This window comes from Notamacropus eugenii, chromosome 1 (assembly GCF_028372415.1).
Source record: "Notamacropus eugenii isolate mMacEug1 chromosome 1, mMacEug1.pri_v2, whole genome shotgun sequence".
NCBI lineage: Eukaryota > Metazoa > Chordata > Mammalia > Diprotodontia > Macropodidae > Notamacropus > Notamacropus eugenii.
Window position 1 is genome coordinate 494,076,709 of NC_092872.1, and position 23,977 is coordinate 494,100,685.

Below are 23,977 nucleotides of genomic sequence, written 5' to 3' on the forward strand. Positions count from 1 at the left end.
ATTCCTCCTACTCTACCTCCATTCCACATGGCTCTGCATGTACTGAATTCTTTTACATTCCTGACCCGGAGTAGTTGTGATTCCCGCAGCAGGTTGGTTCCCCCCATAGGGAGTTTTTGAAGATCCTGGGGTGCTGAATGCTTCATAGATTCCCACCTTTCTATAGATTGGGGGCGTGTGGGTAGGACTGGATGGTTCCGAGACAACTTCCCCCTGTCCAAGAGCACAGAACTTCAACATCTATGCCAGTCTCTTTCCTTCTGAGTCCCATTCCCCTAGCCCACCCCTCACTTGGGGACCATCACTCCCTGCCCATATTTCAGCCTTAATCATACATCCCTTTAATGGCCTCTAAATGTGCAGTATTAATATTAATCCCATCTTTACCTCTACCTTCTTTCCATCTCCAGCCATATCCTATTCTAGTTTCTATACCCCGCTATTTCTTATTTCATCCCTATTCTCCCCCATCCTTATCCAAATCCCATATGATCCCCCAATTTTATTTCTATCACATTTTTCTCAAACCCACTTTCTTTCAATCCCCCTTTGGTCCTTGATTCCTCACCACCTTCCTAAGGGCCCTCAATATTCTCCCAAATCTGGGGCCAATTACCGACTGCTGGGAGGTGCTGGCTGCCTTGTTTGTGTACCACCATGGGTCCAGTGTTGGCCTCCATTCATATAAAAATTTGCCAAAAACTTCACAGCCTTCTGGTCAAAATTCATCTTTTTCCAGTCTAAACACTGTGTCCTCTGTGTTGGTTAATCTAGACTTTTCTCAGGCCAGACATCATGGTCACACATCACAACATCCCTCTTGTTGTTGCCATGGTGAAGAATGGGGGAAGGGTGTTCTCCTGGTTCTGGAGAGAATAAGATGGGGAAGAAAGTTGATATTCAGGGACTTGGGTGTGGATTTAGGGACAGAGTTGAACAATCCAAATCATAGCTCAGTCTTCTCACCACCAAGGTTTTTCCAACTCAAGAGTACAATGTTTCATAGGATCCCAAAATTGCCTAGAGGGTTATATAATTTTCTTCCGGGGCTCATGACCTTATAGATGGGGGTGAAGAAGGTCCTCATAATGCGTTCTCCCCTCATCCTGGTCCTAATATTCTTCATCATTTTTTTTCTCTCTCCTTTTCTCTTGCTTCCTTGTTCACTCACTTCCTTTTTTCTGTAGCCCTGGATTCCTGACGCCCCAAACTCCTTGGTTCACAGTAGAAATTCTAGGTCAGGGTCAACAACCTCTCTCTAGAGGAGTGTGTGCCCACGAGGGTCCCTGGAAGACTTGAGGACTCAGTAAACTAGGTAACTGGAAAAGAGAGAGAAAAAAAAAAAGGAAGAGAAGCCCTCGTGGGTGGTGGGGGATGGGCTACCATCCTTACTGTCCTTGGTGACTTGGTGACACCCTAATCTAATCCAGTCTAGGGGTCTGTTAATATGTTTCTAATTCTCTTTTGTCCTTTCTGACTTACAGAACTTTTATCAGCTGAAGAAGGCTCAACCAATATATTTCATTGGTTTAGAGACTATCCTACCTTTTACTTTTTTGCCCTTCCTGGCCTTTACACAACCAGGCTTCCCTTTAGAGAAGAGACATACCTCATTGGTATCATCAACCAGGCAGGCCCTGAAGATCTTCTACAGGTTTAATTCACTCAATATTCCACACAGTGGGAGAGGGGCAGAGGAAGGTCAGAGAACTTAACGAGACTGAGGAACTGAATGCCTACTGTACATGGCTACACTCTGAGGGAAAATAGGAAATTAAATTAAGATAGTCTTCTGACCATTGGGGATTCAAAATCTAAGTACAGCATCATAGAATCTGCAGATATGAAAGTCACTTCTACTGTGTAACAGATGTGGAAACTGAAGCCTAGAGAAGTGACTTGTTCAAAGTCATCAGTATAAGTATGCCCATGATCTGCAAATCTATTCTTGCAATAATAATAGCAGCATCTTTGCCAAGACCACAATGTGGAAATATAAAACAATACAAGATACTATGCTGTATATAGTAAGTGGTGAGGTAGAGAAATTTCAGAGAAATTTAAAAAAAAAATGGAGCAGAACTGACAAAGGAAGGCATCTTGGAAGAGGAATGAATGGCTTTTGTTATGGCAGATCCCAGACCACAAAACCTGAATCATTGATTGCTGGATAGAAATAGGTGACATCTAACAAGGTGGTACAGATTTCCCATTGGTCAAAGGCCTTGAGTTTAAGGTAGGAAGGAACTGTGGTAACTGACCAAGTAAGATGAGGTGCATCAGGTGGGGGGGGTAGGGGTTTTTCTACCATTCACCCCCACCCTCCCGCAAAGCTACAATAAGATTTGTGATTCCCTAGCTCTAGTGCAAGGAAAAATTAGGTATGGAGGGAGGAAAAAATTAAGTTTTGAGTTTTCAGGTGGCCATGGAAAACTGGGGGCTAAAATTAAGGCAGATGGGGCCTCTGGAAGCATAAAGGCTAAAGCAGTACACAGGAGGTCCAGGTCCTGAGTATCTGGAGTGGGAGAAAGGGAATATCAGGCCTTCAGAGGGTATTTCTGACTTTGGTACCATCTCTTCACAATGGTTGCCCAGGTAACAATCTCCTCTGAGCAGAAGGGTCTGATGTCCTGGTCAGCCTGCACCCAGTTCAGGATCTACTGGGGTTACAATGTTAGCAACTAAGAGTCACAGCCTTTTCACACCTGAGCCACACTACATACCTGGGTAAGAACTCCATCATGGCTCCTGTTTAAGAACTAGGGTCAGGGGTGACGGGCTCAGGATTTAGAGGTTGGGGGATTGGGGCACCCTGGGCCAGGGAAATGGCTGGTGGGGAATTTTAGGAAGTTCACATAACTGGTAAGGGAATGTGGTTGGGTGGGGGCAGGCCAGAACCTGGGTACTAAGCAAATTAATAGGTAGGGAAACTAGACTATCATAGGTAGAAGAGTGGTTTGGCTGAGAGGCACCAGGGAAGGTTCTGGGGAAGAACACCACACGTAGTAACTTCACCCTGCCTTCTCTAGTCTACCTCCATGTCTTCTCTCTGACTCATCATCTTCTCCAGTGTTTTAGATAAAAGGATGAAATTCTTGTATTGACTACTGTTCTGTTCTCCCAAATCTGGACCTCATTTCCTATCCTCAATGAGGAGAACCACTTATGTCCAAGGGCTTTTAAATCTGAATTTGTTTGACTCGGGACAATGTCAGCTATCTACCTTCATCATATCTTGTCTCTGATAGCCACTGTGACAGTCTCCCCTGCTGCCTGATCCACCAGGTACCTATCCTCCTTTCTTTGACTACATCCCTTTATCCCTAGCTATGCTGGCTTCTATCCCCAGCTACGATACCAAGTGGGATACACTTATGGCCGGACCACTGCGCAGGTGCTGACGGACCCAACAGTGAATAAGAGCCCATGTTCTGTGTTAGCACCACTCACCAAACCCAAGTTCATTGAAGATTTTAGCCAAAATAAAACATCCCATGCACAACATATGGATGCAAACCAGCCCTACATCCCCCATCACACAGGTGAGAAGCAAAGACATGTACCACCTTCACTTCTCTGTGTCCAGCTCAGGGATTCTTACCCAGTCACATTTTTCCACCTCCATGTCTACCCAGGATTCCAGCCTTTTAAGGACTTTGAGGTCAAAGGACACTATCCACCCCTCGGGTCGGAGCAACATGGGACGGAGCAATATGGCACTCCTGTGCCAGAGTGCAATCAGTGCATGCTTTCAACAGGCAAAGGCACTGAAACTATGCCCTACCCACCTCACCCACCTCAGCCACCATGTCTACCATGCGAGAAGGCCAAAGAACCTGATTTTGGACATCCAGGTTTGCGACTGGCCTATGGAAAGGAGGGGTGGAAAACCTCACCCTCTCTTGACAAGACTCCTGTATATCCTCAGGTATACAGAAGGCTCCCTGTCAATATTCACTTGAATCCTCCCCCAAGACATCCAAAATACAGGAGGCTGGGGGCGGGGGGAGGAGGAGGGTGGGAGGAGCACCCAAGGGAACTCTTAAGAGGGGAATGGGGGAGGAGGTGGAGAATACGGCTGTTGAGCCAGACTAAGGAGGTGACTCTAGCTTCACCCTCCTTGTTCTAGCTGCACCACTTCGGAAAAGATGTGTATCCCCCTCTGCCATCCCAGACGGAGACACTAGATGTCGGCAGGTTTGAGAGGCTTCCCAAGCTAGACAAGCCTGACCTGATCCAGCACAAAGCCATTTCGGGTGGGTGGCTGGAGCCCAGAAGCCATGACTGGGTTTCAGTCCTGGTTCTGCCACGACTTTGCTGAGACTTTTTGGGCAAGTCCCTTCATCTCTCTGGGCCTCAAGTGTCTTACCTGTAAAATGAGGTATTCATTTATCTGATCTTTGAGGTCCTTTCAGAGTCTGATACACTGATTCTAAGCTAGATTTTTTTCTCTCCCTTAGCATTCATTCCTTCAGGGATTTAGCCTTGCCTCCACACTTAGCCCATTGCTCCTATGCCCTTCCAGCCTCTGCTATCAGAGGGACACTGGAGGCTCTGAAACAGACCAGATGCAAAGGTCTCAGCTACCCTCCCTCTCACATAGACAGGCAAGATACAAAATCCATCTGTCATGCTGGCGACACATTATTTTGGCTCCATGGACATCCAGAGTTCAAAACTATGCCAGTAGATGAAGGGGGGAAAGAAAGAGATGATTCAAAAAGGAAGAAAGTGGTGCTGCAGCAGCCAAGCCCTGACTGATGGTGATATGAGTGGCGGTCATCCTTTCACACCTGCCTGCTTGACTGGTTCCTGAGTCACAACACTGAACCCGGCTTTTTCATCAGACTTTGACAGCTATGTTGGGAGATGTTTAGACCCCTAACAAAACATCTGTATCTTCTTGCCCCGAGAGGCTCTTAGTCAACAAGCAATTATTAAGGACTTTCTACGTGCCAGGCATGAAGCTAAGTGCTTATAGATATAAATAAGAGCCAAAAAAAAAAAGTCCAGTACTCCTTCCACTCCATTGTCCTGCCACACAGGGGGAGTACCAATGGGCCAAGAAATACAGGGTAGAGTACAGCTAGTAGGAAGCAAATGACACACACAATTTAAATCCCACAAGCAGGTTAAAAGGCATCCCAGTGAAAATGAAGTTGCAGAAGTGCAGTCAAGGTTTCCTGCTCAATATTCCCTGGATTAATGACACTCTCATCTGCCCTGCACAGGCTATGCTGGATTCGTACCACGATTCACTTGGGTGATGGGAATGAATTATCGAGATGGTGTCCAGCAGGCCATGGATGAATTTGATAAAAGCCAGGTAAATTAAATTGAGAGTTACTGAGCTCCATCAAGCATTTAACTGTTAAATGAGGTGCTAAGTCTCATTGCACCGCATCCTGCTGGGGCAGCTAGGATCCTGGGGGTAGCCAAGTAAGTTTTCAGTTGAAAACTGAAAGTAATCGCAAAACAAAGGAAGGGAATAACTGTCCAAGTCAAAAGCAAACACCCTTGAAGGGTGACAAGTGACTTCAAGGGCATTTCCCTCTGGATCTTGAGCTTCCTGCAGGCCTCCCCATGAGAATATATCACACCCAGTAAAATCTTTCCCCTTTCTTCAGTTCTACTCCACAACACAATTGTGGGGATGCTACTCTCCTTAGAGACTTTCTAAACCACTGGCTTCAGGAAACACATGGAATCTCTAGTTTCCTGGGAAAGTAAGAGACTATTTTAGATGAAATGGTACTAAAAATTTTGCCATTCATCTCGATATTCCCTGATCTCAATGTGAAGCTAACTCATGGATAAGACAGGAGTTAAAATAGCAGGTTTAAGCTACCTTGGAAGACCCTAAAAGCAAGGATTAATTTAAAAGTGCTTAGTTTCTCAGTATTCTTTGAGACAAAAAAGCTTTGAGCTCCTCCCCTTCCTTCAAGGAGTCTGAGCAATACAGGTTTACCTTAAGTTAAAGCATCTTCTGAAATGTCAGTACTGCAGAGGCTATAAAAACACCAGTCAGGGAGTCACCCAAGTGTTGCTTCGCCTCTAAATGTTCCCATCAAGACAAGAGTGGGGGGAAAACTTTCTAATTGTGAGAACCCAGCTAAGAATCCATTCTGGTGGGGAAGAAATTGTTAAGGTGTAGCACAGAAGTAAAAGGGGTGGTATGTGAAATTGAGGATAGAGGGCATTCATTTCTAGGAGAACCTGGGGAAAATACGCTAACTTTACTGCTTCCCTCACAGAGTCAAAGACTGGTCAACTATGACCTGTACCAGGTAGACAAAGCTAGGGTACCCAGAGACTACACATGATAACACCAGTAGTAAAAGACTGTATATGGTTCACATCATTGCTCCTTCTCCCCAAGATTTCAATCCCTATGGCATAAGAAGTTCTGTCCCAACAACCCCTGCCTCCCACCATCCCCCTTCCTTTTTCTTCCCTGCTAATTCATTCACCTGACTGGGGAGGACGGACAGCTTCTATTCTCTTCTGTAATATTCCCACCATCCTTTTCTAAATGCTAGAAGATTATTATGCTTCCTAGATGGCACCTGAACAGAAACTCAATTCTTACAGGCCTTGCAACATCTGACACCATCAGGCACCTGGTGCCCACTAACAATGGGGCCTAAGCACCACTCTTGATTGTCCTCCCATTTGGCAGGACAGTGAGATTCCAACCTGATAAACATCAACATACTGCAGCCAAACTGGGTGAGAGCATTCCACAGGCTGCCTTTAGTTGAATTTCCTCAGACTGATAGGAATCTGGCACCAACAGGGCCTTAGAGTAAAAAGAAATGTTAATGTCAAGTTATCATTTACACAAAGGCAGGAAACAACAATTTACCAAAAGGCAGGCAAGTTAAGCTTAATTAAATGTGTTGGCTTTCTTTAATAGTTATTAATGCGCAGAAAAACCTCTGCATTTGCAAGTAACAAAGAATATTTTCCCAGTTTCTAATAAGAAACCCTGTTTACGCTCTGGGAGAAAGGCTACCAAAACAACACTGGCCAGACACTAAAGTTTACCACAGTCAAGGACTGATACCTTTCTACACAGGATTCGTACCAAGTATGTAAGTTATACCTAATATAACAAGTGTTTTGAGAAATATAAGTTATATAGGAATAAGAAACTGTTATGTGCCATTAGTAGTTTTGAAATTTTATAGGTGATCCCACAAATTAAAAGAGTAAAAGGAAAATTTGGTCCAGAAACTTCCTGGCATTATCTCTTTTTAAAACCATTCAGTTCTTAATCTGAATCAGTCCAGCCTAGTTTGGTTCCTAGAAAATTTTTAATCACACCTTGTGTGGTTTTTACCACTGATTCTCATAAAAAGTTATGGTCTAGGTTCCCCAGCAGGGTCAAGCAGTTTTGCTTATCTGCACACTAAGCATCTGACTGGCATTATGTATTACTATTCTTTTAAAACATACTTGCTACTAAAAACTTAGCATTTCTTAAGTAGCTTTGTCACTCTCAACTAATGTTAATTATCATAGAGATTTGGGCTTATTATAATTTTATAATTCAAGTCTGGGAACCACTAACGTAGTTTCTTAGCGTCAATGACAGAACTAAGAGGCAGGGGCAACCTTTTGGCAAAAATCCCTCTGGACTTAGCACCAAATAGGTGGCTGTATTCTACATGTAGCTAACAAATGTAAGCCATACTCAAAAAAATTAGATTCTAATGGCACAGGCTTTATGTATGGGAAAGCCTAAGAGAAAAACTTTGCAAGCCAATTAAGGCCCATGGAAACCTTAAAGCCATAAACCTTGTGTACATTTTAAAACGAGGCTTTTAAAGTCTTCAAAGAAACCCAGTCTTTTAGGTGCCATTAGCTAAAAGCTTATTTATTCACCACTAATGACCATTTCAGTATCTCTCCTTAAGGGAAAGCAGCCATTTTATTAGGGCAACTCCCAGACAATTAAAACACTGGGCCATAGAAACTCATTTTGTTCTGGAAGCCCAACATTTCACCAATCATCTCTTCAGTTCAAATTTTGTTTTTACAGCTTTGAGAGAGACTTATGGTTTAACATTTGGCAGCAGTACTCGCAAAGCTTACCGAAATGAACAGAAGAGACGAAACAATGCACTATGAAAAATGCTTTAATGGTGTTATCTGTACAGCATTTGATGTCAAACAGGAAAACAGCAAGTGCAGAACGCGAGACATGAACATCAGGAAAACAAGTTTGTGAGTGAATAAAAAGAGTTCATACAGCTTTCAACATAATTTACAGAGTAAGTGATGCACAGCTTTTTTACGCCACCTCCTCTTCAGCCTCCTCCTCAAATTCTCCCTCCTCCTCAGCTGTGGCATCCTGATACTGCTGATACTCAGAAACCAAATCATTCATGTTGCTTTCTGCTTCAGTGAATTCCATTTCATCCATGCCCTCTCCAGTATACCAGTGTAAGAAAGCCTTTCTGCGGAACATGGCTGTAAACTGCTCAGAAATGCGCTTAAAGAGCTCTTGGATGGCAGTACTGTTACCAATGAAGGTGGCAGACATTTTCAGGCCCCGGGGTGGGATGTCACATACAGCCGTTTTCACATTGTTGGGAATCCATTCAACAAAGTAACTGCTGTTCTTGTTTTGAACATTGAGCATTTGCTCATCTACCTCCTTCATGGACATACGGCCTCTGAACACGGCTGCCACCGTAAGATAGCGCCCATGCCTCGGGTCACAAGCAGCCATCATGTTCTTTGCATCAAACATCTGCTGGGTGAGCTCTGGCACAGTTAAAGCACGGTACTGCTGGCTACCACGGCTAGTCAGTGGAGCAAAGCCAGGCATAAAGAAGTGCAGACGGGGAAAGGGGACCATGTTCACTGCCAGCTTACGCAAGTCAGCATTAAGCTGCCCTGGGAAACGTAAGCAGGTGGTGACACCACTCATAGTTGCTGACACCAGGTGGTTTAGGTCACCATATGTAGGAGTGGTCAGTTTCAGGGTTCTGAAACAGATATCATAGAGGGCTTCATTATCAATACAATAGGTTTCATCTGTGTTTTCTACAAGCTGGTGTACTGAAAGGGTTGCATTGTAGGGCTCTACTACAGTGTCCGATACCTTGGGGGAGGGTACAACGCTGAAAGTGTTCATGATTCTGTCTGGGTATTCTTCCCGGATCTTGCTGATTAAGAGAGTACCCATCCCAGACCCAGTCCCACCACCCAGAGAGTGCGTCAGCTGGAAGCCCTGGAGACAGTCACAACTTTCCGCTTCTTTTCTTACAACATCTAATACTGAGTCAACCAGTTCCGCACCTTCTGTGTAATGGCCTTTTGCCCAGTTATTTCCGGCACCACTCTGGCCTGAAAGAAAAAAGAAATGGTCATCATTCTTTTTGTGATCAATGACTATTAAAACCATCCTAGAATCTACATCTCTTAATTCCAACCCTACCCTACACTTCAAGAGAAGCTCCAAATAAATCAGTGTCTCAATTCTTAAAAATTTAAAAATTATAAAAAAAAAAAAAGAAAAAAAATCCCAAAACCCCACTCATTAAGGTCAAACTTCACTTTAAATAGTAAGAGAAAAAAACAAAAAAACACTAACATATAATTTGGTGATGAAACAACCACTGATATTCAAAACATCAGAAGATCAAATATTAAATCTGACCACCACTACCCCCAAAGTTCAGGCGTTATGGCACAAAGAAACCAGCTTTCTCAGTCACTTTAACGAGCATCTAGATAAAATGCCTACTGATATGAGAAAGAACCCTTAGTGCTTTCTCCAAGGTGAAGTGCCCATGTCAAAGTGCTAGAAAAACAAGTGACAGACTCAGCCATCAAGCTAGTAAGTCATTTTACTGACTTAAAATTTCCCGACTGTAGAAAATATACAAACTGATTCTCTTTAAAATTCTCTTCTACTTTTAAAGTTCTATGAACTCTTTAAATGCAAAGGAGGGCGTGGTGTGAGGGAAATGCCAGGAAGAGACTTGAATCATGCTGCTTGTTGCCAGGTACCAGGGGAACCAGTGCCAATTCCTCTCCCCACTTTCTCCCCACATAACCTAAACTCAAAATTAAAAAATAGGGGCTACACACACCCACGTGCTCCCCAAAAGGGAACAGTTTAATTAAGGAAGATAGAGAAGAATCTCTGTTAAGCGAAAGCAAAACTGCTTACCGAAGACAAAGTTGTCTGGCCTGAAAATCTGTCCAAAAGGTCCAGATCGGACAGAGTCCATTGTTCCAGGCTCAAGATCGACCAGGACTGCTCGGGGCACGTACTTCCCACCTGGAAATAGAAAAAGAATTAATCAGAGAGGTCTGATGAGCAAGGCAGCCCGGGAAAAGGGCGGGGAGAGGCGAAAGGCTATGGGGGGGGAGGGGAAAGAAACTAACTTGTTTAAAGCACATACCGGTAGCTTCATTGTAGTACACGTTGATCCTCTCCAGTTGCAGGTCGCTGTCCCCGTGGTAGGTTCCGGTGGGGTCGATACCATGTTCGTCACTGATCACCTCCCAGAACTGGAAGACATTGGTGGGTCGATCAAGCACAGCTAGACCTGAGTCACCGAGGGCGGGCCGGCGGTGCAGCCGGTGCGGCGCAGCGGAGGGCGGAGCCGGCCACGCCCCGGGCGGGCTCCGGGCTAGCGAGGAGGCCGAGGCCAAGTCCTCGTCCTGCTCTTCCCAACGCTCCCTCCTTCCTCTCCTCCGCCCCCGCCCCGCTTTCCCCAAGGGGCCTCACCCAGGGCTGGGGCCGGAAGCTCCAGAAGCCAAAGCAGCCCAGAGATCGTGACCTGTGACCCGCTTCCCCCCTCCCCCAATCACACCCAGCCCTTGCTTCCCCGAATTCACTACAAACGAACCCAAGACGCCGCAGCTTCCCTTCTCCGCAATGCGGAGGTGGCCCAGACCCTCCCGGCGCCATCTTTCCCAGTGCCGCCGCCCTCAGCAATCCCCAGGGCCTGCTCCAAACTCCCGAGAACTCTCCCACCTGGGCCACGACCGCTCACCTTTGCGCCGATCTGGTTGCCGCATTGCCCGGCCTGGAGGTGCACGATCTCCCTCATGGTAACGGCTGCGGCGACGGAGACGAACACGCACAGAAGCGGAAAAAGATCGGGCGCGCAGACTGCAGCAACCGACGTTTGCCGAACTCTTATATAGCCATGAGCACCCGCCTCCTCTCACCATTTATTGGGTAATCAGAACGAGGCCACATGTTTTCATAAACTATTGGCTCCAACCTTGTCAATCTAAGGATTCAACTCCCGCCTTCCAGGCAATTCCCCTTCTTTATTGGTGAATGATGGTCTTACGTCTACCTATCAGGACACCTCCCCTTGAGCTGCAGTGCATCCTCCACTGGATGTTTCAAATGATTGATTTGTCTTTTCATTGGCAGACTCAGTCGAGGGCGCCGAGGGTCTCCCGCGATTGGTTGATAGAGGCTAGCGTCTTAGTAACCGCCGCACTGCAGCGGGAGGCGCGCAGAGGGTGGAGCGGCGGGTGCAGGCTCGTGTGGGGGCGGGGGCTCTGCTTCTGGGTCCCAGACGCCCGTCGGGGGAGAGTGGCCGAGGCCGCGCCCCTCTTGGAGGCTGTTTGTGTGGAGTCGCGTGGCCCTGGGCAACCCGGGGCTGGGGGTGGGGGGGTGGAGTCGCGTGGCCCTGGGCAACCCGGGGCTGGGGGTGGGGGGGGTAGAGACTGCCTCCGAGCCGGAGGCTGGCGGGGCCCGTAAGTACAGTGGGGGTGTTCCCCTCCTGGACTTGGCCTGAGGTATTGGGGGTTCCAGGGGGTGCGAGGAGCCGCCGAACTCCGGCTGCAATGAAGGCCCGGCAAGGACTTAAGGGCTCCTCAGCTTTTCCATCCCCCGAAAGAGGCGAAAAGCTTCGTCAGGGCCCCTGGCCAGGTGGCCCAGGGGCTCGTGAGCCCCAGCATCCCTGACACACCTTACTGGGGGCCTCGAGCAGAGTATAACATAGTTCCGAGGGTGTGTAGACCGTAGAGTCAGCGCTCGTTGTGCTCGTTACCCACCCCCACCGCAGACCCAAACCCTGGTTCTTCCAAAAGTTGTAGTGCCTTAGTGTCGTGCACTTCGTACCGGTCCGACGCCTCCGCACGCACACGCACACACACACGCACGCTAGAAGTGGGCACTGTAGAGGGACCGCGAACCCGGAAGGGGGTCTCGGAAGCCGTCTGTTGCAGTCCCCCGTCACCCGGGCACAAAGGCTCGCCCCCTCCAAGCCGCCCTTCACCCCGCTTCTGCCTCTGCTGCACGAGATGAATCGGGGTGGCAGCGGCAGAAGTGGGTTTTTAAAAGGGTAAAGGTAGCTCGGGGAGAAGGTTCCTGAAGGGGGTTTGGACACGGCTGCTTTCAGACTGTCAGGAGCAGGTAGGGAACATGCCCCCCACCCCCAGCACATACACCGCAGGTCTTCGGAACAAGCTGTGCTGTAACGACCACGCCACGGTTGCCTAGCCTCTGCAGAAAGCTATTTTTAGCTTTCACAGAGTTATTATTGCCTCTGTAAGAGGTAAAAGTTGGAGCTCCCACCCACCCCGACAATGATCCCTGAGTTTCGGAAACTTTTCCAGTTGAGAGCTCAGCCAGAGTCGCTGATGCCCGCTGAAAATTCAGCTGCACCATCCTCAGCCCAGAGGCTAAGAGAAGTCCCGGGATAAATAAGGCAGACCCTCGAGGAGTTTGTATGTAGTAGGGGAAAGGAACGACCACCGGACAAAACAGAATGAGTATGAAAGGGAATGACAACAAAGTTCAAAGGAGCAGAGAAATCAGGCTGCCCCCCTCAGCCTGGAGCAAGGGGCTTGTAACTTGGCCTGAGGGATCCTTGCTCTGGTCTTTGCTTTGTCAGTACGCTCCTCATTTCCACTGCTCCCCAACCCGAGGAGAATCCTGTGCTCCTTGCTGCCGGCGAGGATTATTCTGCCTGTTTTGTAGGAAGGGCAATGGAGAAACTGGGTGGTTAGTTTACTCGAGAATCACCCCAGAGTTCCAGCCTAGACTTGGAGCTGCTGCCTTTGGGATCCGGGCTATTCACAGTGGCCACGGAGCTTTTCTTTTCTCGTGTCTGTGTACTCTATGCAGCCCGTTGGCTTGGTTCCTGTTACCTTGGTACCTTCAGGCTCCTGTGCAGTACACAAAGCTGGGCGGGTGGAGGGAGAAGAAAAGCCAAGAAAGGTCAAGAGAAACTATGAGACACCTGCTGTTGCCCGTTGGTAGGTTGGCTTGTTCCGTGCATGTTTTCTTTCACCTCCATCTCAGGGTTTTAGGAGCAAGTAATCCCTTAGATACATGTTCTGTCTGTTTGTCTTTGCCTAGAGGGAATGAAACTGCCTGAAACACAAAAGAAATGTGTGTACCCACCATGGACAAAGGGCTGCGTTTTTATACCTTTGGGGAATATTATTCTGGAACAGTTGACAGGAAATGTGATTAGTATTCCAGATTCAGCACCAACCTTGGGATTGGACTGCAGCTAGCTAAATTAATTATTTATTTGGACAACATTTGTCCTCTGGAGAGTGACTCAGCATATAGATTCCAAATAATTCACATTCAGGTGATGGGAATTCATTCACACACACATACACACACACACATACATACACGTATTGCTGTAGGCAGGAGCAAGGAGAGAAGGCAGAACCTGTCTTGAAAATCATAATTTCTGATATATTTTAATGCCAGACAGATCTTGTTACTTGAAAAAAAGGGAAGAGATTCTGCCCTTGGGCATGCTGACTGTCAAGGTGAGACCAATAGGGGCCTGGCTAAGGGAAGGAAATGGTGTGAGAAAGAACCCTTAGACCCTGTGCTTCATCAACCACAACAAGACCCACAACTATTTACAGAAATTCCAGGACTTTTTTTCATAAGTCTTGTACCAAGATCAGGAAAAGGCATGAGAAGGTCATAGGCTTCTGTGAAACAGGGGGCACAAGAGGATTCTAGACCCTCTTTCTCCATCTCCCTGGCCCCTGCCCTTCCTTCCTTCCTTCCCCTCTCCTGTACCTCTCAGTCTCTGGAATAAATTGAGTGGTGCATTTTTTTTTTTTTAATGTGGAGATGGGGGAAGAGGGGAAGCAGTATGATATCATGGGAAAAACACTGGATTTGGGCATCAGAAAACTTGTATTCGAATTATGGCTCTGCTGTTTTCTGCCCATGTAACTTTGGGCAAATCTGTTAACCTCTATGGGCCTCAGTTTCATCATCTGTAAAATGGGGGGGGGGAGGTAAAGGAGTTGGACCAAATGATCTAATTACCTAACATGTTAGGAAGCTTTTCCTGACATCGAACCCAAATTTGCTCATTTTCAAACTCTGTCCATTGACCATAGGTTTTAGAACTAGAAAATAATTAGATTAGATGAACCTTTAGGGTACTGTTATAATGGGAATTCCTTTTAGGTAGGGATTGGTCTAGCTAGCCACGGAGCTTCCTTTCAATGGTCTCATTATTAGTCTGTTTTCTCTCATGACTAGACTGGGACATATTCTACTTGAAGGTATTTCAGGAGCAAGTAGGTACCCAATTAGCTTATTGTGTCCTGTTGTTGAGTCATTTCTACCATGTCCTACTCTTGGTGACCCCATATGGGGTTTTCTTGGTTAAGACATGGAGTGGTTGGCTATTTCTTTCTCCACCCCCTTTTACAGATGAGGAATTGAGGCAAACAGGGTTAAGGGACTTGCCCAGGGTTCTTTAAGATTGATTTATCACTCAACTCCCTCATACTTGCACACTTGTGAAGACAAGACTGGACATCTTAGTTTCTTCCTGTAAGGACTAAGTGAACTCCATCCTTTCCTTGATTTGACTGACACAAGCAGGGTAAGTACTTCTCAGCTGGTGATAGTGAGAGCTTCCCCTTTCTTGCTCTACAGGTTCATCTAATCTCTGAAGACCTTCAAGAATTCAGAACTCAAACCATCTCCTGAGGCAGTCTATTCCACTATCCAATTAGCTCTAATTGTTAGGAAATTTTTCCAGACATTAAACCTAAATTTGCCCATTTTCAACCTCTATGCCTCATTATAAGTTTTAGAACTAGAAGATGACTATCGTTTAGTAAGTGTCTGAGGCCCAATTTCAACTCAGGAATATGAGTCTTCCTGATTCCAAGTCCAGTGTTCCATCCATGGCACCACCTAGCTGCCATATTGTGTCCTGAGGCCAAAACCATTCAGTATTTGAGATATACAAATATCACCTGAAGCATTTGTCCTGAAAAAGGAAGTCTGTGCCTCAAAAAAAAAAAAATGGAGAAAATACATGAATTAGAAGTTAAGTGAATCAAATGAGGCAGGTGAATTTCAAGCAGCAAGTTTTTTATAGGTGCCATTTTACTATGTACCAAGGCATTGTGATAAGCACAGGGGTCACAAGGACAAAACTTCCCCCATGGAGCTTGTATTCTACTGGGGAAGAGATGTACACATATACACAATGCATAAGAGGCACACAATAGGAAAGCACAGGTGGCTAATAGCAAGAAAAATGCCTTCTGCAGGAGGTGGGGCTTGACACTGAATCCTGAAGAAAACATGAGACCAAGAGGGAAAGCAAGCATGATGGTTAGCCAGGACAGAGATGAAGAGGTGGGAGAATGCACAATAAGAAATCACAACTGGATCTTCAAGACTTTGGAGGGAAGTGATAATAATATTGGAGAGGAAGGAAGGGGTCAGGTTGTGCAGGATGTCAAACAGGAGTTTATATTTGATCCTAAAGGTAACAGGAAGCCATGGAAGTTTATTAAGGTACAGTGACATAATCAGATGTGTGCTGCAGGAAAATCACTTTGGAGGTAGTGTGGATAATGAATTGGTGTAGGGAGAGACTTGAGGCAGAGAGATCAGATAGTCCAGGAAAAAGGTGATGAGTGCTGCAAGGAGATATTTAATAGTGAAAAGTTGGAGCAAGTAAGAGGAAGGAGGTTAGAGCAAGTTTAAATTTAAGAGGTCATTCAGAAGCAGCAACAGCAAATGTGGATCCTCAGGAGCATGAGTACTGAAGACCAGATTGGCTATTCAGTTATCCTCTCTAACTCTTCCTTAAGATTGATTTATCACTAGCCTCCACTTGTAAAGACAAGACTGGACATCTTAGTGTTTTCTGTAGGGACTAAGTACACTCCATCTTTTCCTTGATTTGACTTATATAATTGAGGTAAGTACTTCTACACTGGTGATAGTGAGAGACTTCCCCCTTCCTTGATCTACAGCTCTGGCCTTGGGACAATTCATGAGCAGCCTAGTTTACTACATTGCAATCTTACTATACTGAGAACTGATGAGGGTAACAAGGTTCCTGAAGGAAGTGCTTGGTTTCCTTTAATCTGAAATCATAGAATTTAGAACTGGAAAGGATTTTAAGGATCATGTGACTCAATCTTTTTATTTTATAGTAAGGAAGGAAAAAAGAAGGAAGGGAGGGAGAGAAGGGAAGAAGGAAAGAGGGAAGGAATAAGGAATGAAGGCAGAGAGGAAGAAGGAAAGAGAGAAGGAGGAAGGAAGAAAGGAAGGAAAGGAGCATTAAGTGCCCACTCTGTGCCAAGAATTGTGCTAAATACTTTACTCATCTCAGTGACCCAGGAGGTAGGTACTATCCTACCATTATCAAATCTATTTTTACAGTTGAGGACACTGAGGGAGACAAAGGTTAAATAACAGGATCATGTGGGTAATAAAGCGTCTGAGGCTGGATCTGAACTCAGATCTCCCTGACTCTAGCTCCAGTATTCTAGTTAGCTGTTTTTTTATTTATATGTATGTATGTAATATAAATTACATATTTATATTTGTAGATAAGGAAACTAAGTCTCAGAGAGGTCAAATAATTCTCCCCCAGTCCTATAAGTATTAAATAGAAAAACCAGAATCCACACCCCACACTGACTTAAAATGCAGTGCTTCTTGCACTAAACCACGCTATATAGAGGAATCTAAGTTCTATTGGGAGATTTTAACGGTAGTTACCTATGTATGCCATCCTTCTGAAAAGTTATTTTGGAAAGATTTCAGCTTGTCTCCTAAGACAAGAGACCTACCCAGAGTGATCTTAGGTTGAGGGTGGGGCAGTAATTTTTATCAGTTGCTCCAGTAAGGCCCTTTGGGTAGGGCTCCTGGGAGCTGGGACCATGTAGCCCGAGGAGGTACATACAAGCTATATGACTTGAGAAATTAAAATCCAAAATGAAAAGGTCTGGACACCAATGAATTATTTAAATCCAGGTCTTACAACCCCATAATAATGGGGAGTGGGGTGGAGAGATACTTTTAAACAGCCCGTTCAGCAACAGTAGGATTAAAAACCCTGTGTTAGGCTTCTGTCACTAAGGGTTTGGGTCTGGGCCTGTAGCATTCCGGTAACCATAGCAGTCAATTGTTTTTTTGGTGCTATGGAAGCCACAACAGAAGCTCTGTTTACTAAATGGAAGGAGGTCCCAATGGGAGGGTGAGTTACCTTCCTATCCCTACAAGGGAGTGGGGGAGGGGCTGACACACAAGGCCCTGCCACCACCTGGCCTCAAAAGACCTTGCTAATAAACCTGGGATAAAAGCTTTGCCTAGCTCCCAGGAAGGCAGAGGAGAACCGGGGACCATTCAGTAATGTCACACCAATTGTTCTCTTATTTTCTTTCCCTACCATCTAAGCAAAGCTTAAGCTCCTGCTTCCTTTTCTCAGCAGTAAGGAGGAAGTGATGCATTGAACAGAATTCTGTTTAAAAATCAGCTCCCTAGGTCTCAGAAAACAAATCAATTACCCTCAGTGGTGCTCCATTTCCCCTAGAGGGCTGGACTAGTCCTCATCTCTTCTTCCCAGTGGAAGAAAAAAAGGAACATGGGGTTTGCAGAATTTCTTGATATATTCATCAGTTATGCTGATTTTTTTAATGTTCATATGTTATATGACTCTCTTGGGGGAAATTATAGTGATATAAAAAAAACCCAAGACATCATTTGAAGCTTATTTTTTCAAAAAGAAAAGTAATGTAATAATGTAATGTAAAACAAACTCAAAAAGAAACAGGGATCACTAAAACATATATAAGGATCCTTACAGTTGCAAATCAGCTTAGAAATCCACATATTAACATTATCTATGTTCTATCGTATTTTTAATTCATTTAGTTAAATATTTCCCCATTACATTTTAAAATGGTTCAGGCATTTCTTGGGAGCAAAGATGGTTGTTTGATATCTCTGGTGTAAAGCATTGATTTTGTTTTTGGCCCTGTGGACCATGAAACTATTAATATTAGTGAACATAAATATTATAAGCAAGCAAGTTTGTGATTTCTTATGATATGAATATTACTAGTAATATTAGATAATTTTTGGTTGTTGTTATTGTTAATTCATGTCCTACTCCTCTTGACCCCATATGGGGTTTTCTTGGCAAGGATACTGGGGTGATTTGCCATTTCCTTCTCCAGCTCATTTTAAAGGTGAGGAAACTGAGGCAAACAGGGTTAAGTGACTTGCTCGGGGTCACACAACTAGTATCTGAGGTTATATTTGAACTCAGGTCTTTCTGACTCAAATTCTGGTGTTCTACCCACTGCACATCCTAGCTGCCCCACATCATTACCGGTACCTGGCCCTATAGGCAAGTCTTAGCTCTCAGCGTTAGTCTCTTCCTCCCACAAGTAAACTTTAGACAGATGACTAGACTTGCATTAAACAACCAATGACATACAAGCAGAAGCTACCTGTGCCCTGTCGATAGAGGATCTCTGGAGCACTGATACTGATATGCCTCTTGACCTGAAGAAGGCTGGACTTCCTTTGCCTGGACCCCCTTCTCACAATAATAGAAAATGAAAGCTTCTTCCTCAAAATGGCACCTACCCCCTACCCTGACATGGCAGCTGGGTGGTGCAGTGGATAATGTTGAGTCTAGAGTCAGGAAGACCTGAATTCAAATCTAGCCTCAGACACTCTGGGCAAGTCACTTAATCCTCTGTTTGCCTCAGTTCCTCATCTATAAAACAAGCTAGAGAAGAAAATAGTAAACCAGTTCAGTATCTTTGCTAAGAAAACCAGAAATGTCCCAAACAGTGGGACATGTCGGAACAACAAAAGTCCCACATTCACAATTGTGCATTTGGGAAAGTTGACTGCTCTGAATAGGAGTCAGAATGAAGAGCCCTCAGGGCCTGCCAGTGAATTGAGCGTCTCATTTCCTCTGCCAGCCTCACCCCCATACACCGCTGCACTCCTTGCTTTCCAGCTCCAGCAGGCTGGCTTCCCAGGGTTAAGCCCTCTGACGCTCAGTGACACATTTTCAGCAGATGACCCAAGTGCCAGTTCAGTAAGAAGCAGTCCCCAAGGCTTGGCACTGGACCTTCTGCTGTTCTCCCTCTATGTAGCAACTTGGACCAAGATAGTTGAGCAAACACCTGTAGCTGCTGAGGCAGCTTCTGTACCTCGAAGAATCACGGAATTGGCATGCCGTCCATGGCACAGAGAGGAAAGGCCTGTCAGGTCCGTAAGAATAATTGTCACTAATATTCGGGGCCATCCCTGAAGCATCTTCATAGCAGGGCTCTGGTGTCCCTCCCAGCCACACACAGGCGTGCGTGCACATGCAAACACACATACACACACACTCACACTCACATACATACACACTCACACACACGTACAAATACACACATACACACACACACATACACACTCACACACATACACACACTCACACACATACACACACACATACACATGTACATACATACACACTGCTATAATGACTCAAGGAGGAGGCAGCTTCCCGCACTAGAGTTCATAGAGATCTAAAACTGGCAGGAGATGCATAATCACCCCATGCCCAGCACAGCTTCGCCCCAAGTAGGGAGACTGCTACTCCTCCTCTAGGTGGCACTTTGCCTTTAGGGGTATCTGTTCTGCCCTGGTTGCTCACGGTAAGCAGATGACTTCCTCACTTCCCTCATCTGTGTTACATTGTTTCTTCTCCCTCCCTCCCTTGAGATGGTGCTGATAACAAACCTGCGTGCACACATTCATATTCTCTCTCCCCTTTCCGTCTTTCTCTCTCTTCCTTCTTCTTTCTTCCTCCTCCTTTCTCTTCTTTTTCTTGTCCTCCTCCTTTTTCTCTCTCCTTCCCTCCATCCCTGTCTCTATCCCTTCCCTTTCTCTCTCTCTTTCTCTCTGGCTCCTACACAGTCAGGGACACACACACACACACACACACACACACACACACACACACACACACACACACACACACACACACACACACACACACACACACACACACACACACACACACACACACACACACACACACACACACACACACACACACACACACACACACACACACACACACACACACACACACACACACACACACACACACACACCACACCCCAAGCCAGTCATGCTGAGAGTTAAAAGGCACAGTCCTGGTGGAGGAAAAGTGATTTTAGAGACACAAGGTCTCATTTCTCCCAAAAAACTGTATTTTTTAACTAGTAAGAACCCTGTTAAAAGTATAGATTTTGCCTGGGATGGATATCTATTAAACCATTGCTACTTGTTAACACTTTCATCAATATTATAAGTATTGATTACAAGTTTATCTTAATTTAATGGGACTGAGCTTTACTCTGACTCTTCTGATCAAGAATCTAAAATATTTTACCCAATCAGGCTGAGAGACAGAGAGATAGCACTGATAGAGTGCTGAGCATGGAGTCAAGGAGTTGTTCAGTTTCAGACTTGTCCGACTCTCAGTGATCTCATTTTGAGTTTTCTTGGCAAAGATACTGGAATGGTTTGTCACTTCCTTCTCCAGCTCATTTTACAGATGAGGAAACTCATCTGTAAAGGCAGATAGGGTTAAGGGACTTGCTCAGGGTCACACAGCTAGTAAGTGTCTGAGGTCAAATTTGAGCTCTGGAAAATGAGTTTTCCTGATTCCAGGCTCAGCACTCTATGCACTATAGCACCACCTAGTGGCCCCAGGAGCTAAAAAGACCCGAGTTCAAATCCAGTCTCAGCTACTTGCTAGCTGTGTGACCCCTGGTCAAGTTCTTTAACCTCAGTTTCCTTATCTGCAAATTGGGATAATGGCATCCATCTCCCAAGGCTGTTGTGAAGATTAGTTGAGATTATTGTAAATCAATAAACACAATGCCTGGCACATAGTAAGATAGTAAATGTTATATAAACGTTATAGCTATTATTATTGTAAGAGCCTCCCAATTGTTCTCCCACTCTGCAATTCAGTCTTTACACAGTTGCCAAATTAATATTTCTAAAATAAAGATTTTCAGTGGCTCTCCACTTACTTCTAGTACAAAATACAAACCCTATAGCCTGGCATTTAAAGCACTCCACAATCTGGTTTCTCCTGCTCCTCCTTATATATTTTATCTTTCAGCCAATCAGACCAGCTTGCTACTTAGTGGGCATGACATTTTTTTCCCATTTGCAGGCCTTTGCAGAAGCTGTCCATCCATTGCTGGAATGCCTTCCCTCCTCACTTGAATCTTCTAGCAAAGCCCACTTCTGGTACATTCTTCCATAAGAGGCCCTCCCTGATCTGCCCAGTAGTTGGCACCTCACTCCATCATTATTTTGTATTTATTTATCAGTGTATATGTTATACCCTCCCCATGGAGTGCAAACTTCTTGAATAAAAGTTATTTTACTTTTATCCCCAGAACTTAGCACAGGTCCTTGTCTGGAATGAAAGGGGGAAACAAGCATTAATTAAGCACCTACTTTGTGCCAGGCCCTGCACAACTCAGTTTACAGAGATCTCATTTGATGCCTTTAGTAGGTGATTAATAAATGTTTGTTGAATGGAACACAATTCCTCTGCTCCAATCAGACAAATCCCTATACTACCATTCATACCTCTCCCTTTGCTCAAGATCTCCTCAAGCCCTCCTTCCCGTTCTGCCTATCCAAATCGCACATAATCTTCAAGTTCAAACTGTCTCTTCCATGAAACTTTCACAGATGACTCCAGCCCTCTCTGAACTCTCTTACTTCCTTGCGTCTCAATCCAGCTTCTGATCCATCACACACTGTCTTACCTTGCTCTCTCATTTTTTTTTCTCTGTGAGTTACAAGGTACACAGGGCTGGGCACACTGGAGGTGCTCAATATAGAATAGCTGGATGGAATTAACTGGGAAGTTTTGATAGTGGAGATGGCGGGTTGGCAAAGTCCCATTGCAAAGGACTCAGTCTGGGTAAGGCAAAGAAGGGCTCTGTAGTTCAGGGATCTGGGCATGGGGGGAAGGGGAGATGACTGAAGACAAACTTGACTTTTTCTCAAAGGAGAGAGACCTGCACATAGCTAGATGAGACACATTCCTTGCTCCAGGGGGAAGTTGGATAGAAGTGGGCAGCTTCCTGCTCAGCCCTTTACCTGAGCGGAAGAGGAAGGGAAATCCATTCCTGTTATGACTGATCTGGAACTGATTCTTCATGGAATAGGGTCCCCTTCCCCAACTCAGAGGCGTGCTGGAGTCTGCCTGGACAGGTGCAGAGGGCTGATTGATACATTTTCAGAGGGAGCATTTACACCTTAGAAATCAGCAAACACTACAAATTAGGGCTTGATTTATTATTTTGTTGATAATTTAAGCAAGTGATAGAGAGAATGTTAGAAATACAGATTAAACCTTAAAAATGTGTTGTGTGTGTATATGTATGTATACATACATATACACATGTATATATACACACACACACATTTTTTGTTGTTGTTGTTGGGGAAAGCTTGTTGTAAAGCCAACACACCCCTGTCTGAGGGTCATCTTTCAGTTCAACTCCATACCAGGTACAAGGTTCCAATGCTGGACCCAACTGTGGAAAATTGAAAGTAGGTCTGCAGGAGAAAAGAGGTAATTAAGGAACTTGTAACAAGTTCTTATACTTTTTAAAAGCACCTTCAACATTTTTTGTAGGAACTTCTCTTTTTATGACCTCATTTTATTCTCATGATGTTCCAGCCTGGCAGACAGGGGGGCAATTCTTCTTCTACCATGTTCTCATGTTATGAGAACGCAAGTGTGGAAGGTTCTCCTCTGCCCGTACACCCAGGGAAGTAGAATTCCCAGGCTCACTTAACTAAGACTTATGACCATGAAATGCTGAAGGAACTAGATTGTTCAGGGAAAAGTGAAAACCAGCCTCCAAAACCCTAATTTAAAGAGACCAGCGCCCAGTGGCTAATCTTTGCTGCCTAGAAGAGGATGCATTGAGGTGTCTGTGTTCATCCTTCATTTTTGAAGACCATGACATCAGAAAAATGATGACATGACTTGCACTTGACTTTGTTTTCAGTGAGGGAGGGCTGTGCAAGGTCACCAGCCTCACTTTCTTCTCCAGAGCCATCTGAATCCAGTGAAAAGACAGAAGAGGGAAAGGTTAGACATAAGAAAGCCCTGATTTCAGGACCTAGTTTTCTAGACCTGTTGCTAAATTTGCTTTCAACTTGTTGTATGTAGAATGGGGGCCCTCTGGTGTTGGAGAAATCCAGGAACTTGGAGCAATGTTAGCCCCTCAAATGAGTGTCTATGGGGTTGAAGGATCATGAGAAATGTCTTGGAGGCACCATTCTTTCTTCTTAGGGACTCCACACTACACATGAAGATGAACTGAATGATCTTCTCAGGGCCAGAGCCTGGATGCTAGCTGGCCCTTGCCAGCTCAGGGAAAGATAAAAGGTAGAGAAAGAATAATAGTGTTACAGAATTTAGAGTTGGAAGGTTGCTTGGAGATCACCTAAGAACATGGCCCTTATTTTACAGATGAAGAAACAAGTCTAGAGGTTAAGTCATCCACCCAAAGGGATGGAATGAATGCCACCGAAGAGCATAGGAATACCTTGGCACTGATTGACTTATCTACCTGATCCATCCCCCAAGCACCCTATCCAAACTGGCCCACTGATTTCCTT

At 45.1% G+C, this 23,977-nt stretch overlaps 2 protein-coding genes across 8 annotated transcripts; one reads left to right on the plus strand and one right to left on the minus strand.

Annotated features, from left to right (window-relative positions):
• The first annotated feature begins 723 nt into the window (after positions 1 to 723).
• Positions 724 to 15,052, plus strand: CIMIP2A (ciliary microtubule inner protein 2A). Of its 7 annotated transcripts, none has more exons than XM_072633133.1 (9): positions 724 to 973; positions 1,485 to 2,236; positions 2,596 to 2,727; positions 3,328 to 3,542; positions 3,636 to 3,928; positions 4,130 to 4,256; positions 5,232 to 5,326; positions 6,973 to 7,090; positions 8,045 to 8,608. In XM_072633133.1, the coding sequence occupies exons 3-9, from the start codon at positions 2,672 to 2,674 to the stop codon at positions 8,131 to 8,133; spliced, it is 993 nt and encodes a 330-aa protein (XP_072489234.1). In that variant the 5' UTR covers positions 724 to 973; positions 1,485 to 2,236; positions 2,596 to 2,671; the 3' UTR covers positions 8,134 to 8,608. The 7 variants fall into 7 exon arrangements, 6 of the variants coding, with proteins under 6 accessions (XP_072489234.1, XP_072489238.1, XP_072489239.1 ...); XM_072633134.1 differs by lacking the exon at positions 724 to 973 and having other exon boundaries at positions 1,399 to 1,654; positions 2,135 to 2,236; XM_072633137.1 differs by lacking the exon at positions 724 to 973 and having other exon boundaries at positions 1,374 to 2,236; positions 8,025 to 8,117.
• Positions 8,124 to 11,608, minus strand: TUBB4B (tubulin beta 4B class IVb). Its single transcript, XM_072633131.1, has 4 exons — positions 11,019 to 11,608; positions 10,422 to 10,530; positions 10,187 to 10,297; positions 8,124 to 9,357 (listed from the first exon to the last, which is right to left on the minus strand). The coding sequence occupies exons 1-4, from the start codon at positions 11,073 to 11,075 to the stop codon at positions 8,297 to 8,299; spliced, it is 1,338 nt and encodes a 445-aa protein (XP_072489232.1). The 5' UTR covers positions 11,076 to 11,608; the 3' UTR covers positions 8,124 to 8,296.
• Positions 15,053 to 23,977: the final 8,925 nt, after the last annotated feature.

Excerpts from the sequence above, each read along its gene's own strand:
- CIMIP2A (XM_072633133.1), top strand. The coding sequence starts at position 2,672 with ATGTTAGCAACTAAGAGTCACAGCCTTTTCACACCTGAGCCACACTAC. Across the intron at positions 2,728-3,327 it reads GAGCCACACTACATACCTGG|CTATGCTGGCTTCTATCCCC; the intron begins GTAAGAACTCCA and ends CTTTATCCCTAG. Across the intron at positions 7,091-8,044 it reads CTACACAGGATTCGTACCAA|CTTTGAGAGAGACTTATGGT; the intron begins GTATGTAAGTTA and ends TTGTTTTTACAG.
- TUBB4B (XM_072633131.1), bottom strand. The coding sequence starts at position 11,075 with ATGAGGGAGATCGTGCACCTCCAGGCCGGGCAATGCGGCAACCAGATC. Across the intron at positions 10,531-11,018 it reads GCAACCAGATCGGCGCAAAG|TTCTGGGAGGTGATCAGTGA; the intron begins GTGAGCGGTCGT and ends AATGTCTTCCAG. Across the intron at positions 9,358-10,186 it reads GCCAGACAACTTTGTCTTCG|GCCAGAGTGGTGCCGGAAAT; the intron begins GTAAGCAGTTTT and ends TTTTTCTTTCAG.